The sequence below is a fragment of the Diabrotica undecimpunctata genome, chromosome 9 (genome assembly GCF_040954645.1).
Source record: "Diabrotica undecimpunctata isolate CICGRU chromosome 9, icDiaUnde3, whole genome shotgun sequence".
NCBI lineage: Eukaryota > Metazoa > Arthropoda > Insecta > Coleoptera > Chrysomelidae > Diabrotica > Diabrotica undecimpunctata.
The window spans coordinates 118495056-118514559 of record NC_092811.1 but is presented as its reverse complement, the minus strand read 5'-3'; the positions used below and the strand labels follow the sequence as shown (position 1 = coordinate 118514559).

The 19504-nt window shown below is 33.0% G+C and overlaps 1 protein-coding gene across 1 annotated transcript in view; it reads right to left on the bottom strand.

Moving 5' to 3' along the window:
• Positions 1-19504, bottom strand: part of LOC140449927 (transmembrane protein 145) — a 52233-nt gene that overhangs the window by 9291 nt on the left and 23438 nt on the right. The window contains exons 2-4 of the mRNA XM_072543343.1: positions 13206-13611; positions 4492-4629; positions 139-394 (exon numbers count right to left, since the gene is read on the bottom strand). Coding sequence (XP_072399444.1) covers positions 139-394; positions 4492-4629; positions 13206-13611 — 800 coding nt within the window. The remainder of the gene's footprint in view (positions 1-138; positions 395-4491; positions 4630-13205; positions 13612-19504) is intronic.

Genomic DNA, 19504 nt, shown 5'->3' with positions numbered 1-19504 from the left:
TATCTTAATACATATTTCTCATGAACTATATCCTCCCTATGATACCAGGCGTTGGTTCTTACTAAGTAACGATAACTAGAGCTGTGACATAATTTTTCTGCAGTAGTATAATGATAACTTGTAATTGTTCGTACTCACCTAACAACAATTTGAATCTCCACAATGCAGACACATGTAAAGCGATGAGCGCTAAAATGGGTAAATAAATGAACCAGACCAAGCTGGACGCCCCGAAATGTAGTAAAAAATTCAACTTTTGTGTATTATGTTCATATAACATTGTAGTACGCAGTTCGTATAAAAACCAGATCATTATTAATGACCTAAAAACTATGATTAACCATCCAGGCCACGTTTGGTATTCATCTATGTCTTCTATAATGTCTACTTCCGTCTGAAATTAATAAAAACGGGAAAAAGTTAATGTTTGTTTATATGGTTCTATATTATAGAGCGTGTTCATAAACGGTCTATTATCCATCGAGTTAGAATCTATGGAGAAGCTATGAGCATATTAACGTATGTACTAAAAACGGCGTAGGTAGGCGTGGCTAACTGTGATATCAATATGGCGGTGAGATCATGGCCGGACTCAATAATATTAAAACTACTATAAAAATATGACTAGTTATTCAGAAGATTTAATCATAATCTAAAAAAGTGCAATACATTTTTAATAAACTATGATTTATTTATCCCGCGGTAAACACTAAAAACACGATATATTATACATAAAGATAAATTAATACAGTCAAATACTATTAATTTATTCTCTGAAGTAACCATTATTATGCACTATCACAATATATTATTACAGTTTCTATAAAAGTATTATAAAACTAAAAATATTCGAAAAACAACAATCATAAATAAACATATACGATCTGTCAAAAGTGGCAAAACAATATGGCCGAAGTGAGGTCGTTTTTAGTCACGTGATGCCCTCTCCATAGATTCTAACTCGATGCTATTATCTCATGACTAAATTGTTTTTATTTGTTAGAGTTATAGCTCTGTCAGGCCGATTTCTATTTTTGTTTTTTAACCTTTTTGAAAAAAAAAATTTTTACTCTTAGTATACAGTGGGTGATCAAATTATTATGATCAGTCACAAAAGTTTAGGTTTTTCAAATTTGTTCAAAATTTTTTGACGTTTACAGCTCTAGAACTGTCATTTGTGTCAAATTACGTTACAACATACACATTGTGCTGAATTTGCGCTTGGAGTTTACAACTGAATTTGTATGTTTTTGTATTTTTTTTTAAATACTATCGTTTTATCTTTGTAGTATGTTTTATTAATGTATTAGTGGTGATTGTGAGTGAAAAAAAACTGTCAGTTTATTTTAAAGACATTTTCAAAAGATTTCGATTTTTGAGAAGAAAATCATAATGGGTGAGGATAACGACGTCCCTGTGTGTAAAATGGAGGAGATAAAGACACTTTTATTGAATACAAAGCTTTCCCAACGTCAGATAGCTCAACAATGCCAAGTAGCGCAAGCAACAGTGAGCAATATCAAGAAAAAAATTGATACCAACAAACCCCTGACTCACCAGCGTGCCCAAAAATGGGGTCGAAATCGTGTCACTACACCCAGAGACGAAAGCAAAATGAGGGATATCTTCGTAAACAATAGAAAGAAGCCAAGAAGAATCCTCACGGGACTTATTCGTGAAGCTGGGATGCCAGTTTCTGACATGACAGTCCGCAGAAGGCTTGCTGAGTGGAGAGAGTGCAAGATCATGGTATACTCTGTGACCAGCAGTAAGGGCACAGGGAGGCTGTACATTGTAAATGGAATGATGAATCAACATCAGTATATTGAAGTTCTGGAAAGAAAGCTCATACCACAAATCAAAGACTGGTTTGGCGAATCGGAGGATTTTACCTTTATGCACGATTCAGCACCGTGCCATAAGGCAAAAACAGTAACATCGTACCTGGAAAAAAAGAAAATTAAAGTACTGAAGTGGCCAGGTAATCCCCCAGACCTCAATACGATCGAAAATCCCGGATTGCCCAGGAAACTGTCACAAATAAGCAGCAGATAATTGAGAGACTTATTGCCACCTGGTACAGAAACGATAAAACAAAAGAAAACTGCCTGAGAAACATTCAAAGCATGCCAAGGAGGATCAAAGCTGTCATCGAAGCTAAAGGCGGTCACACAAAATATTAAAAAATAATTGTTATTTAAGGTCAAATAAAAAATATTTTAAAATTTTGTAAAAGAACGAGTTTATGATTTATTTTTGTATTATATTCACATCATTAGACGCTTATATGAAGTTTTATGCTTTATTAAACAGCAAAATACAATGTTTTTTGAAGTGATCATAATAATTTGATCACCCACTGTAGGTCTATCTTTTTGGATACCAAGCGTTTCACATCTATTATGTCGGTATTCTCATTTAGAAAATCATTTCCTCCATCTTTACTCAACGATAGAAACTCACCTTTTTGTTGTTTGTCTGTTTTGAGGGGGATGTGAGAGGCGGCATTCGGATTTTTGCAGAAATAGGTGATAACTTCTGTAATAATAATTGACTTATTCTCTCTCTCAAATAAGTCGGAACATTAAAAAAAAATTAAAATATTTATACCTAATTTATAACTAATTTTGCAAACATTTTAATGCCATCTCTCACATCCAAATTTAGTCGTTTTTTATACAGATCCGCCCTGGTCTATACATTGTAAATTTAATTTCAAGTTTATTTTCAATTGTATGCTACTGTGGATTTCTCTCACAATTTGGCAACGTCGGCAGTCGTCGTTCGGCTGACCTCACAGTTGTTTATTTACACTATTATGTATGTTGGTGTATGTTTCGAGTTTTACATTTATAATCACTATTTTTCGATTTTTATTCTTCCTTCTTATATGTAGGTTTTAAAGCCTGTTTCTTCTTCAATATTAGCCTCTTAAATTGTTTAAATTGTTGCACCATCTTTTTCTTGGTCTGCCAATACTTCTTCGTCCATTTGGTGACTTATCTCGTGCTATTTGTAGTATCCTATCCTCTGCAATTCTACTAATGTATTCATTCCACTCCTGTTTCCGTTTTGTCACCCATCTATTTATGTCTTCTATAATGCATGCTCTTCTTATGTTTTCGCTTCTCTCTCTATCCATCTTGGTCTCCATTCCAGTATCCGCTTTGTCCAGCAGACTTTTCCCTGATATTCGTCGAAGTATTTTCACCTCTGTTGTTTCTAGTAGTCGTTTCGTTTTAAATGTGTCAGGTATTGTCTCCGCCGTGTATGTTAATATAGGTCTAATTGCTGCTTTATAGATTCTTGTTTTTGTGTCTTGTCTTAGGTGTTTGTTCTTCCAGAGTGTGTCATTAAGAGATCTCGCCGCTTTACTTGCTTTAAAGCATTGTTGTCGTACTTCTTCTTCAACATCTCCGTAACTATTTATATCTATTGTTACGATAAATAATGACTCATAATATCTAAACTGTACATATCCTTTCTCATTCAAGTATTTTCCAGATCATATACCTGCCGGCAGAAATTTCTAGTAAGAAGATCAACGGGTCCCCTACGCTAAAAGACCTGTTTGGCTCCACGACGATCGAGTAAGTTCTGGAAGGTCAACGCCGCTTCGAGAATAACGGTTGTTTAGTATAAATATAGAGGAACCTTTTATTTAAGTTACAGTTAGTTCTAGTTTTGAAGTCGAGTTTTTAGTTCGAATATAAATGTAAAAATAAATTAGTGAATATTGCAATAAATACTTTAATAAACTTGTAAGTGTTATAAATGTAGAACCTTTGATAATAAATAAAGACAATAAATTAGATTAATAAAAATATTACAATATTTCCAAATATCTAAACCTTGTTTCCTGCTTTATTATTTTCCCATCAATTTTTTTACATTGTAGTAGGTATTTAGATGTTGTCATACATTTGGTTTTTTCTGCTGATATTATCATATTGTATTTCTTGGTTGTTGTATTGAAGATGTGTTGTATTTGGATCTCTTTGTTCCCCATTTTGTAACCATGGCTTTTACGTACTGCTTGTATTATTTCGTCCATTATTATGTTAAAGAGAAGTGGGCTTAACGAGTCACCCTGTCTGAATCCGCTTTGTACTGGTATACACTGTGTTAGTTTTCCATTTATCTTTGCCTGTATTCGATTATGGAAGTAGATATTTTCGATGGTTTGTATAATATTGATTGGTATGTTTCTTTTATAAAGTACTTGGATGCGATCCAAAGCCTTTGTCAGGTCTATAAAACATAGATATGCTGGTTTATTGTACTCTCTCGATCTTGTGTTTCGATTTTTCGTTGGAGAGAAATAATTTTCACGTGTTGTGAACGTCACATACGGTATTGCAAAGTCCGATCTTAAATTATATGTGCCATTTTTAGTTCTGAATATACAAAGAATAATTTGAAATGTGCAGAAAAGACATAATGATTAGAAAAGTGCAAAAATATATTTCCTATTACAGTTACAATACTCACCAAATTCCAAACATATAAAAGGATGTGCACTATACCATAGCACAACCATATGGCAAACACTAAAGGCTTCCAGGTAAGTTCTAGACGAGTGACGGCCCATCCTTTGGCTAACAGGAGCAGAAGAAGCATGAAAGAAGTCTACAAAAATAAATTAATCAAAACGTAGTATTTTATGTTGTAGGTTAGTCTAGAAGGAAGTATATAATTAAGATTTAATTTAAACTTTGGAACATCATCATCATTCAATCTTCGCTTGTCAACTGCTGGACATAGATCTCCCTCATAATTTTCCATCTCTTTCAATCTTGTGCATCTTGCAACCAATTCATATGGCAATGTTTTAGATCTTCAGTCCAACGTGTTGGTGGACGACCTCTTCGGTAGACATCATCTCTTGATCTCCATTCCAGTATCCGCTTTGTCTATCTGTTATTTGTCATTCGAGCCACGTAACTCGCCCAGTTCCACTTCAGTTTTGCTATTCTCTTCAAAATCTTTAAAACGGCACGGTGAAAATTAGTCATGGCTGTTTTTTAATACATTTTAAAGAGATTTTTATAAAAAACGGGATATGGCACCTCTGGGGATGACCAAGGAGAGGAAGCATAGCTTTCTTATAGTCTAAACAAGTAGCGATGGTTTTAATTTACTTTACTTTATTTTATTTTATAATATTCTATTTTATTTATATTCCATTCGATTTGATATTTGATTTGATAATCGATTCGATCAGGATCGATAAACGATTCGATTTGATATTAATTATATTCGATATTTGATTTGACTCGATTCCGATTCGATGATCAATTCGATTCGATTTCGATTCGATTGTATTTTATATTATTAATAAAGAAGCATGGCACTGTCTTTGATACCCCATGTAGTGTGTGGTCGCGCGATGTGTCATTACAGTTTAACTTTTTTCACACCTTAGTGCTATCTACTGCTCCATCCGTGGCCTACGATAAGTAAGCTATGCTTCCAAAAACTTGTGGAAATTACACCTACTTTTATTTTTCGAAATTACTATGCTCGTTATCTATTTTTGGATCTTTAAAAAAATTGGTTAAATTCTCACATGCAAAAATGGACCTTATTTCTACAACCGATAGGTATTACACATCAATTGAGATGCATGCAGTAGAACTAGAGGGATTTGAAAAGAGCTAGATTGATTTGAACAGAAAATAATGGTGTGTTGTACGAACGACCGGCTCTAACATTAGGCTAAATGGCCGCATCAAATTAAACCGCGATTCCAGAAATAAAGTTCCTTGAAAACTCAACAATAAAAACTGATATTAGTGAAAGCATATCACAATGTTTCTCACCATTTAAAAATTATAGTGGAAACTGCAACAGGTTCAATCTAATTTCAACATATATTATTTCAAAGTCACTGTTTGCTTCCATAGCTTTGATGATGATGATAACTCAATTATTTTTTTTCATCAACAGATTGCCAAATTTGATACAGATGGTTCAAAGACAAGTTTGAGAACCAGTTGGGCTGTATATATACGACATAGAACTATATAATATGTATAGAGACTTAAAACAAGCTTTAGATAGTGTGAAAAGAGACAAAATGCTGGAAGACCTCCGAAATCTAGGTATACCAGCCTCATAAAAATGACGTTGCAGGGTTCAAAAGCCGCAGTTAGAGTAAATGGAGAACTGTCTCCCCTGTTTGACATCAACATGTGGGTGAGACGGGGACTCACTTTCAACCATGCTGTTCAACCCAGTTCTTGAAGCAGTCATCAGAAAAACCAATGTAACTGGCCATATAAACACCAAAACAGTACAAATTACTGCATAGGCAGACGACGTCGCCATTATTAGTAGAAGCAAGACACGACTAATGCAAACATTCAAGGAAATTGATCCTGAAGCACAAAAAAGAGGGCTTAAAATAAACGAAACAAAAACTAAGTACATGACCATCAAAAGAACACCTGAGAATGAAAATAATATAGCAATAGACAACTATATTATTGAACGTGTGGATGCCTTCACAGATCTGAGCACAGAAATCGTACATACTATGCTAATAAAATATTGATGACATCGAAGTTATTAGACAAAAGAACCAAAATGACTATCTACAGAACTTTGATTAGAGCCGTAGTAACCTATGGTTGTGAAACCTGGGTAATGATGAATAAAGAGGAAGCCCAACTCAGGAGATTCGAGAGAAAGATACTGCAAAGATACTGGGAAAAGTATATGGCCCAGTGCAAGATGAAGACGGCACATGGAGAATCAGGAGAAAGGACGAGGTTAATGAACTGAATGAAGGGTATGACATTGTAAGATTTGTGAAAAGTCAAAGACTGTTATGGCTGGGACATGTTCAGTGACAAGAAGACACGAAAACGCCAAAGAAGATGTTACAGTGGAAGCCGGTAGGAAGACGGAAAAAAGGAAGGCCCAGGACGAGATGGTTGGATGACATGGAAGACGACCTGAAAACCATGAATATAAGACAATGGAGGAGAAGGGAGCAAGAGAGATCTGAATGGAAGGACATAGCCAGACAGACAAAGACCCATCCAGAGTTATGATGCCAAAAGAAGAAGAATGTGCTGTATATATTCAGGAGCACCAAGAATCCATCATGTTTAAGTAAAATCGACACAACTTAATTGCAGAACTTTTGCAATATATCAAGCTCTAGAATGGGCTGTTAGAGGATTTCTGATCCTTTGCTATAAAAATAATTTTGAAAGGTTCTGAAACTGGTTTCTTATGGCATGTTTAAGTTAACCCTTTGATTACTGTGGGGACATATATGTCCCAGTGGATTTAAAAAAATCTGCTGGCATCTGTTTGTCCCCAAAGCCCATGTTATTTGAACACATCTGTATTTTTAAACATTCCTTACTCATTACCTAGTAGTATGCAACCTACATATCACGTCTGTAACCTATAAATTGATGTTAACTAAACACGTGCATCAACAACCCGTAAATAATACAATTTTAGTAAAGAAAAAGTGGCTGCTCTGTTTTCTTAATTTAGTTGCTGATTAACACAGGTTAGTGATATATATATATATATATATATATATATATATATATATATATATATATATATATATATATATATATTGTTTATTTTTGATATTCTTTTCATCGATTTTACCATAATTTCTAAACGGGACTCTAGTGTCCCAGTAGTAGTTTACACCGGGTCGTATTTATCCCATTATTCCAATGAATGCTCTCAAATATTTCTGAAAATGAATCCGAGGAAGAACCTTAGGCTGCCTCAGAGTCTGATTATGTACCTGGTGACGATTCTGATGAAGTACTTGAGAATACTCCTGACCGTCTGGATGTAAACATTACTGCTTCCGACGAAGAAAGTTCTGATAACGCGGAAATATCTGAAGATGAGTCTGAAAGGAATTAATTGACTGCACAATGGAATATACCGAATACAAACTTTTGTCCGAAGAAAGAAATTCCTACCCAGAGAAATGGGATAACAATACTAAATATTTATAAAAGCTCTCGTACTGTTGATATTTTTCTAAAATTATTTTTGCGTAGTTTATTTATGCATATTGCTTCCTGTGCAGACCAAAGAATAGCAGCACTTACAAAAAACAGAAATATAAAATTAAACACGAAAAAAAAAAAACAGACATGTACGAAATGATGACAGTGATTGGTTGTACTATGGTTATGTGTTACAATAAAGTATCATATATTTCACACTACTGGTCACAAAACGAATCACTTTCGAATTCCCTTATAAAAAAAGCTATTTTAAAAGATCGCTGTTTATTCCTGCTATAATAATACTAAAAGAAATGGCAATAAAAAAAACATACTACATCGATGAAGTGGTTTCTTGTTTTAAACAAACTTTTGTAAAGGGGAGGACTGAGAGTTCCCATCAGCCCATCGACGAATCAATAACTAAGTTCAAAGGAAGATCTGCCCTGAAGCAGTATCTTCCTATGAAGCCAGTAAAAAAGGTATAAAAATGTGGCAACGAAGTGATTCTTTCACAGGATATTGTTACGAAAAATATGACTCATATTTAAGCTGTAAACATATTTTTCTAACAAGTATTTTTCTAGTAGGTAAATATCCACGGCTCCCCCCCCCCCCCCGATAAAAACCTGTTTGACTACGATGGCATTCGAGTTCAGCACCCAACTAATCCTAACCGAATTCTAGGGAACTCCAGAAGAACGGTTAATAAATATATATACAGTGTAGGTAAAAGTTTATGGTCGTTATGGTAAAATTTAACAGGATATCTAAGGCAGATATAAAATCATATTTTCAGCGAACAGACAAAGATAACAATAATATTTCCCCTTGGTCTCTCCTCCATATTTCTTATTGCTGCCCATTGCCCAGTAGTAAGACGATTAGTTCCGATTAGTTTCGATTAGTTCCGATCTGAGATATACATATCTCTGGTTCCTATCCTAAGAAACTAGAGGTGGGTCGTTGACATTTTTATCGGAACCGTTTTTCGTAAACTGTAACTAGTTGATTGTTTATCAGTAGTTTCAAATAAACTAGTACACAAAAAACATATTGGCTATTATACTGAAAAAAACTAACGAAGGATATATTTATTATAACTTAAAAAATAAATTAAACAATACAAATAGTACTTACATTTACATGACACATTATTAAATCGCGAATCGTCTAAATTGACATTTAAAAACATACGTTTTTCCACTTTTCTTGTTGTTTCTTCTTTTGTTTAAAATTAAACCAGATTTTGAACATGTGTTCACAATGAACAGATTTTGTTACAATACTACAATATTTTATGAATATAGTGGTTAAGTTAGGATATACATGGCGATGGTTTTTCCACCACTGTAATGGACAGTTCCAATCACCGTTCGAAATTTTTTGTGGGTAATATCATCAGACAAATACATGTCGACTTCTTTTATATCTCTAGATACAGGTGTATGTTTAGATGAGTCATGTCTAATAAATTCATCAAAAATACACCATGGACTTAAGTCATCTTTATCAGTTTCTTTTTCTTGTACTGGTTGATTTTCACTAGTACAATCTTCTTTTTCTTTTTTTATAGAAGTAACCAGCTTCTTAACTCTTTCTTTTGTTTTTTATAACTAGGTATTCTGATTAGTGAATGAGTTTCGATTTACGATTGATCTGCATTTTCGATTTCAAATCTTTATTGATAGTTCGTCAAAGGATTTATTTATTGTAAATATTCAATTATGAATTACTTTTCTTAGTCAAAATGATTGACCTAGTATAAGAATAATAATTTTATTTTCAAAAAATGCGCATTTGTAGAAGATGCAGCTTTTATGGTCCACTTTCTGAATATTGCAATGATTGAAACTTCTGACGCATTTCTGTCCGTTTCGACTACTTCTACTACAAGTAATGACATACTGCCACCGCCACCCAAACGTCAAAAGGTGATGGATACTTCCATTAATAAAAATATTAGTTTAGAACAAAAGAAACAAATAGATATGGATTTAATAAACCTATGCAAAGACTCGTTTCATCCGTTTTCCATAGTTGAAGAACGAGCTTTTAAAAATTTTGCTGGGTGGATTCCTGGATATAAACCACCAACAAGAAAAACTTGTTCATTACGTCAGGCTCGTTACTTCAGGAATGTTATACCAAAACTAAGCAAATTATTAGATCACAAGTTGTTAAAGAAGTAGAAAATATCTATATTACTACTGACCTTTGGACATATGGAGTAACTGAGAGTTACATCGCATTAACAGGACAATATTTAACCGAAAATTTAGAATTTAAAACGATTTTATTAGGCTGCTGCCATTTTTCTGGAAACCATAATTCAGAAAAGATCGCTTTTAAAATTAGTGAAATTATTTCACTAATTTCAAATTTCAGTTTCTAAAAAAACACATTTCAAAAAAAGTACCTTATCTTTAGAAAGGCTTTTAAAGTATCCATTACAACTAAACAAAGTTCCCAAACGGCCAATCCAAGACGTGGAAACTAGGTAGAACTTCACCTATTACATGTTAAAAAGAATGACCGAGTTAGAAGAGGCAATCCGTTCCATTTTTGTATTAGTTAATACAGACTTAGACTTGGACCAAATCTAAATAATGAAGACTGGATTATTTGTTCTCAATTTTCCCAAATTTTACGGCCTTTTAAAGAAATAACAAGTACAATGAGTGGCCAAAAATACTTGAAGGGTAGTTCAGTGATTGTTATGGTACGCTGCCTTCAAGAATCTTGCAATAAAATTTTAGCAAACGGTAACCTTACATACATAGTATCCGACGTAGTACAATTACTAATATCGGGTTGTATTGTTTAGTTTATTTTTCAAGTTAAAATAAATATATTCTTCATTAGTTTCTTTCACTTCAATAAATATACACATAAACGATAATAGCCATTATGTTTGTTTATGTAGGTACTCTCTTACTTGAAACTACTGTCAAACAATCATAGTTATTACGAAAATCGGTTTAGTTGCGTTAAGAGCGTAGGCGCAAAATTTCAGGCCAATGCTTTTTAAATGTATTCATTTTTTTTTGAATCCTGAGAAAACTAACAAATATTTTTGAAAAATTTAAACGCAGGATGAAAGCTGACATTATTGCCGAGGGCCGAAATAAACAAAAAGTTTTTTTGAATGAGATACTTAAAATTCAAAATCACACTAAATTTTCTCTCTTTTCGCCCCTGTAACTTATTAAAATAAACATTATAGAAGTTTTCAGAGACTTTCGGCCCTCGGTAATAATGTATTCTTTCATTCTGCGTTTAAATTTTTCAAAAATATTTATTAGTTTTCTCCAGATTCGAAAAAAAAAAGAATGCCCACCTCTACTCGTTCGTTACCTGTGTTCGTACTTTGATTCGGTGCTTTGACTACGCCACATGAGACGTTGCCAAATAATTTCGTATGAAGGTTTATTTATTGTGGAGTTATATGCATTTTATTATTTTCATTGGAAATAAGGCACAATGTGACTTTAAAATAAGCTTATTTTGATGTTTAGATTTTTAATTCAGAAATCGTACTTAAAACACGAAACATTAATAAATTTTATTTACATAAAACGATTTCCGAAGTGGAAATCAAAATGTTAAATTAAACTTATTGTAAAGAAAAATTGTGGCAAATTTAAAATAAAAAACAGTAAGCTGCCATTTAAATCAATTCGCCCAAATTTGATTATCTTAGAACGTTGTTAAAATGCTAAAAAGACAACAGGTCAAATAAAACCAATAAGTTTGGCAACGTTGAACTTGTCCTCTTTTCTTAGTTCCACTAATGCTATTTCGACGATATAATGGGCTGACCTAATATACCTCTCTCTTTTTAAATAGATGTTTCTCATTCCATCTCACATAAGATACATACCGACCATAAACTTTTACCTACACTGTGAGAGGAATTTTCATTGTAAACGGTCAGTCTGAAAAGAATAATTCTATCGAGTCGAGTTTGAATTGTTACGCGGAAATAAATTATATAAATTAGAATAGTGTCAGCGTAAAATAAATTATTGTAAGATTATATATAAATTAAATAAAGACTCTAATAAACTAAGTGTTAGAACATTTTATAATAAATAAAGGTAATAAATTAGATTTATAATAACAGTTCATTATATATACGATTTCAATATTTACTCGGAAAAGAATCCACACCAACTACTGAACTCTAGGAGAACGAGTTGTTGAAATTGTAGCCAATACCATACAGTCACAAGAAGAGTATCTATGCTTTGATAATTTTTTCACTTCGTTCAACGTACTAAACACCCTAAATTTTCCATGTTTAGGAACTGAATTAAGAAGATCGAAATAAAATGTAAAAAGACGAATAAATGGCCGTTCTGGAAGAATATCTAACCGACAGAAACAGATGATCAACGTTAGAGACCATTTGCCACAACAAATAGCTACTAGGAGAAGGTACTTTAGATGTTCACAAAATAAATCAGAAACTTCAACTACGACTATTTGTACAGCGTGCAATATGCCTCTATGCAAAAATTGTTTTTTATCACATCATTCATAATATAAGTTTGTTTCTTTACTGATGGGATTTATTTATCCCACCATTCAACAATAATGGGACATATATGTCCCATGTCTTTTCTAAGTATACAAGGACACGCAAGAATGTAAAAAAAATCAATCGCTTTGTTAGGTCTCTAGGTATCAACGAATATTATTTTAAAGTTATTTTAAACAGTTTTATTTAGCTACAATGTAATCAGTAACGAGAGGGTTAAATATTACTTTATATGGGATTAAACCACAATTTATTATAAAAATTAAAAGTTATATGTAAATAAAATGTTAGATAACTGAATACCCGTTTTTATTCAGATATGTCTAATCCTTAATCTTCGGATGACTTTTCTTTTACAGTCATAGAGTTGGAAGCTCTAATATATTAACAGTCTGCTTTAAATACTTTTAAATTAGCACTTAGATAACACCATGAGACTAAAGGACCTTTAAATCGAAAAATATTCGAATTAAATGAGACTTTTAAAAAATGCCACAGTATTAAAGAGTACTTTCAAAAGTATTCAACCTGATATTTTATATAGCATAGTACAAGGATGTAGAGAAGAAATATATAGATAAAAATTAATAACGCAAATAAGATAATGGTGTCCTAGATCTTCAAGACCTTTTGAGCTTTTATATTTGTATTAATGCCAAACTTACCCTAGATAATATATCAAAAATATCTCCGGTCATAGCCAATTTGGGATAACCCACACCATCCAGAGCATACCTCAATGTATGCACTAATATTAGACACAAAGCTATAAAATCCAATAACAAACTAGCTGTAAATAACCTAGTTACAGGATGTTTCTGTGTCTTAACAGCATGGCACTGAAGAGGAACTAATACCATATAACACAACCAAAACACCAAATACAGCTCCAACGTGTTCTGCCTGTCGAAGGAAAACTGGTACGTCAACGTGCTGATCGACGAACCATTTGGGTTGCCATTGACGAGCCAAATGTCGTAGTCGATTTCGTAGGGAGTATATGTGTGGTAATATTTCCACTCACAACTTGAAACATCGTGGTAGCAGGCCACTATTGACAGGTACCAGAAACTGAAAAAGATTTACACTAATTAAAAAAAATAAACACAACACAGGGGTGGGGATAAGTCAAGCAGCAAACTTGCAAAAAAAAACGCATATAAGAAACTTTGGTTTTATTTCCATAGAATGCAAAAATATGTATTTACAATAAGTGTTAAAAATAATCACCGCTCATCTAAAATACACTTCAAATAACGTTTTTGGATCGAGCATCGCGAGATCTTAATTGATGTTATCTAGCTCGATTTTTATCCAATATTTGAGATCTTTGTCGATTTCGATCGTATGCGAAAAAAATCTGTTTCTAAGTATACACCAGATTGAGAAATCCACAGGAGTAATGTCTGGCGACCTTGGAGGCCACGGTTCGTTTCCATCTCTGCCGATCAATCCAGGAAAATGCTGGTTTAGGAAAGTGCTAACTTCCAAACCAAAATGCGCAGGGACGCCATCCTGCTGCAAAATGATATTTGGTCCTTCAAATCTGTCATCTTCATCCAAAGTTATACGTAATTAAAACATAATGACGATATTAGATTTTTGTTTGACACAGGGCCAGCGACAGCCGCTTATACGTATTTCGACCTCTTTAGGTCTCCTCAGAGCGGTATAGCCACTACTCGTCAAAAATACGAATTTTGACCATGATGAACGGCATGTGAAATGCAATTTTAGATTCCCTTGCCGAGTAATTTATCAAGCTGTTTGCTTTGCAAGTTTTAGAAAGCACAGTGGTAAAAATTTGAATTCAGTTTCGCTACGTAGAAATCTTTTGATTTATCTTTTTGTTATACGTAATTCTTGTAAAAAATCCAAGTACCCTGCTGAATTAACGGACCCGTCGAAAAAAGGTGCCAAAAATCTCGATTATTAATTCCTACACAAACCATAACTCCATAAATTAATTTCCTTTTTCATGCTTTCGTGAGAATGAACATCGGCCCAATAAATGCAGCTGTTTTTATTTATCCTACCGTTAACCTAGAATAGGGAACTTGCAAACAATTTTAAATTCGAAAAAAATGTTATAAATCACAACAGAACAATTTCAAATATATATCAAAGACAAAAAAGTTGGTTTTGTCTTTCGTTTGACCCCTAAAAACGATTAAAATCGGGAGAATATTCAAATTATAGCAGCCAGCCCAAAACGCGTTCTCATTTTGTGACGTCATATAGCGAGAATGTTCAAGGATCGGCGCCATTAATTTATTACGTTTGACATTCGTTTACTTGTTGTAGTCATTTTATGGGATATCTCAGTTTTATAAACCTTTAGATAGTTGCTGTGAACTATATATTTCATAATATTTGAGTGTTTTTGTTAAGGCAATTTTTTTTAAACGACCGAAGAGTAGCCAATTTTTACCTTCCCTCTCTATCCACTTTATCATTTCAGGATCGATGTCGTCCGCTCCTCCCGCTTTTCTTGTCTTAATTCTTGATAACCCCTACTCCAACTCTTTCATGTTTATTTCTTCCCAGTTTTGTTCGAAAACTTCGTTTTCTTGTGTAGCCTTTGGTTCTTCGTTTTGTTGGGTTTCCTCGAATTTATTGAATTTGTGTGTAAAGTATTGTCTCCAAATATCTATTGTATCTGTTTTTATTTCGTTTTTGTAATTTTTTAAACCTCGTATTTCTTTTTTTTTTTTTTCTTACTCTTAGACTTTTTTTATTTTACCCCACATACGTTTGTTAATATTTCTAAAATTGCCCTTTTCTTCCTTTTTATAGCCTCTTTACTTCTGCATTCCACCATCCTGTTCTTTTCTAGTTTTTCTTAATTTTCTTTATTTCACGTACTTGTTTAGCTGATTTCCAAATTGTTCCTTTGAATATCTCCCATCTTCGTTCTAGACTCCATCTTCGATAATTTCCTTGTATTTCGAGAAACAATCTTTCTGTTTCGTCCTGGTATCGTTCTCTTACATTTTCTCTTCTCAATCTATTTATGTTGATTCTGGTGTACTCTATGTCTTATTATTTGTTGCTCTCTGAGTCCATCTCTGCCATCACCATTCCATGTTGTGTTCCTAGTTCAGCTGAGTTTTCAGTCCAAATTTTCTTTATTTTCCGTTTCATTTCGGCATATACACTTTGTAATCTATTATACTGCTGGCATTACGTTCTTCCGCTACATAAGGGTATTTATCCTGTAGTGGTTGATGCCTGAAAGAGATTAGTCAGTCATTTATTTGACAAAAGTTAAGCATTTTTACTCGGTTTCTGTTTAATATTGTTTCGCCGTAAATTCCCATACATCTAAGTCCTTTATTTGAATCATTTCCTATCTGAGCGTTCCAGTCTCCCATCAAGGTATGTTTTTTTTCTCATCTTGCACCTGATCTAGAGTAAGCTATAATGTTTTATAGAATATGTCCATTATATCTTCATTTGTCCCCTCTACTGGGGCATATATCTGTATTTATACTTCTTCCATTTCCAGTTTTATATACATTATTCTAGAGGAGATTGGTCGGAATTCTGTTGTTCCAATACTAAACTTTGTTGGCAGAATTATTCCTACTCCTTCCTTGGCTCTCTGTTCCTGTTGCACTCCAGAAAAGTATAGTTCGTACTTTCCATGTAAGTTTGGTTTTCCATTTCCTGGTTCTATTCCTTTGGAATACACCAATACCTTAAATTGTAGAGGGAGGACTGGAGAGTTATGCACCTCTGTATATTTTGGATTCGGATTCATTAATATTTTGTTTTTGGAATATTTTCTATAAAAGTACGACGGTTATATCTTTTAACGATTCCATTAAGAACAAAAATATCACGACGACACCTTATTTTATTTTAATTTTGATGTCACGATATATGTCCACCAGTGTATATTTACAAATTTCAATATCATAATGATTCATAATGTTGAACATGATCATTACGTGACGCTCTGGTTACATTATATATAAATTCATTATTGTTTGTTAAAATATTTTCACTTGCAGCAATGTACTTTCAAGGTCTCAAATCTGGAGCAGAGAAAGCTATACATTATATAATAAAACTATCTACAATGCTGCAATTTCTCAATAAAAATAAATGAACCAAGAAGTACTACTGGTTCGTCAATAAACATTTTTATTGTATATAACATGATGATAGTTATCACATATACAGGGTGAGTCATGAGGAACTTTACATACTTCTACCATATGTAGAGTCCCTCAGGGAGCATATCATGTGGCCACTAAAAAATGTCAACTCCTCTTCTTTATTAATTAACAGGGTGATTTGTGTAATTGACCATTTATTTCATTTTACTGTAGTGTTTATACGGCTCATTTGATTTTTTTAATTTTTGCATGATACAGTACACTACTATCAAGCATTCGACTGGTATTAGCTAAACTAAAAAATTCCAGGACTGGCTTTGGAAAAATTAATTTAGGGATTCGTATTAAATATTACACCCTGTATAATTTTTTTTTAAAATGCAATAAGTGATTTTCAAACTACATAAATAGCCAATGAAAACGACATATGCGACAATGTTGTCGCACTTTTATTACATTTTTAGTGAACGATCAAATCTTACCAAAAATAGAACAACCATAATGAAGTATCAAATTATAAGGTAATTAATTTAAACAAATGTTATAAATTTCAAACATTTTAATTGAAATGATACTTCACTGCACAACAAAAAACAGTAACTACTAACAATACGAAGAACAATTAAAAAAAAACTAAAAATATGTACATAGTTATGATAAACCCATAAATTAGAACTGGAAAAGATACAATAATGGTAACAAAATAAAAATAATTCAAAATAGATTTTCGAAATGGAACCCTGCAGCCTGTACACATTTTTGTTGCCGAATTGTTAATTGACGTATTGAATTACGGATACTCTGGGGATCGTTTCTAATAGTATTACAACAATGTATAATTCTATCAATTAATTGTTGTCGGTTATTAATATTCACTGCGTAAACTAGTTGCTTCAATCGTCCCCAAATATGGTAATCAACGGGATTGAAATCAGGGGATCTTGAAGGCCACGAAATAGGACCTGCACGTCCTATCCACCTGTTGCCATAAACATTATTGAGATGTTGTCTCACTGCCAGTAAAAAGTGTGGGGGTGCCCCATCATGCTGAAAATACATCCCTCGGATAGCAACGTTCGCGTTGGCAAGCAAATTCGGCAAAATATTTTGTAGAAAGTTCAAATAGACCTGTCCTGTTAAAGGACCATCAAAAAAGTGAGGACCTACTAATTGGTTATTTATGACACCAATCCACACGTTAACCGAAAACCTTAACTGAGAACGACGTTCTCGAATAGCATGGGGATTTTCTTCTGCCCACACATGTGAATTTCGTGAATTATTTATCCCGTCTCTGGTAAATTGGGCTTCATCTGTAAATAGTGTCCTGTATAGCGTTGGTCGATTATTGTTAATCCATCTACAAAATTCCAACCTATCGATCTTATCTCCAGCATGTAGTCGCTGAACCATTTGAATGTGATATGGGTATAGATTATTTTTTTGTAAGACTCTACTTACTTTTGATTGAGTAACATTGAGTTCTCGACTTACTTGTCTAGTGCTTATTGTAGGGTTCATAGTAACGGCGTCCATAATGTCATCTTTCTGCGCTTCATCTACATGTTGCTCTGTTGTTCCACTAGGAAAAGTGCCATTTTCTCGCAAATAATTAAAAACTGACCCAAATGTTGAATGACTGGGAGTTCGACGATTAGGAAATCTCCTGCGATATTCTCTACTAGCAGCCCTACCATTCCCATTACAGAATCCATAAACAAATATTATGTCTGCATATTCTGTGGTCGAAAACTGATGTGGCATTTTGAACGAAAGTAACAAAAGCTCTACCAAAACTAACACAATGTACTTAACGTAGATATGACAGAAGAAATATGTATTCTTGTACACATAAACAGCAATTGATAATGACAATAATGACAATGGGTATAAAATATCAAGAAACGTCAAACGGTCAACGCCAACCTTCATTTTAAACTTTTTTAGATTTATTTTTATTTAGTACAGTTGATGCAATGTATTATTATTTGACATAAAATTTTATTCATTTACAATCAACAAAAACTAACGCATACAAGAGGTTTGACTTTTTAATCAATTTAATTTATTATTTATCGAAAATAATGCCCCAATACGATCTATGAGTAAAAATTTAAAATTGAAAAACAATTTATTCTATCATAGAGATAATACAAAGTGACAGTAAAGATGTTAATTTTCTACGTACTAGATTATGTTGTAGGAACTCATTTTAATTAAAATGTTTGAAATTTATAACATTTGTTTAAATTAATACCTTATAATTTGATACTTCATTATGGTTGTTCTATTTTTGGTAAGATTTGATCGTTCACTAAAAATTTAATAAAAGTGCGACAACATTGTCGCATATGTCGTTTTCATTGGCTATTTATGTAGTTTGAAAATCACTTATTGCATTTTAAAAAAAATTTATACAGGGTGTAATATTTAATACGAATCCCTAAATTAATTTTGCCAAAGCCAGTCCTGGAATTTTTTAGTTTAGCTAATACCAGTCGAATGCTTGATAGTAGTGTACTGTATCATGCAAAAATTAAAAAAATCAAATGAGCCTTATATACACTACAGTAAAATGAAATAAATGATCAATTACACAAATCACCCTGTTAATTAATAAAGAAGAGGAGTTGACATTTTTTAGTGGCCACATGATATGCTCCCTGAGGGACTCTACGTATGGTAGAAGTATGTAAAGTTCCTCATGACTCACCCTGTATTATCGTTATATATTACAGTAATTTGAAAAAAATAAAAATGAACATTCTTTCCTATTTTTGGGAAATTTTTCTTCGTGACCGACATCTAAAACGTAAATATTATACTCGATTTGGCAATGT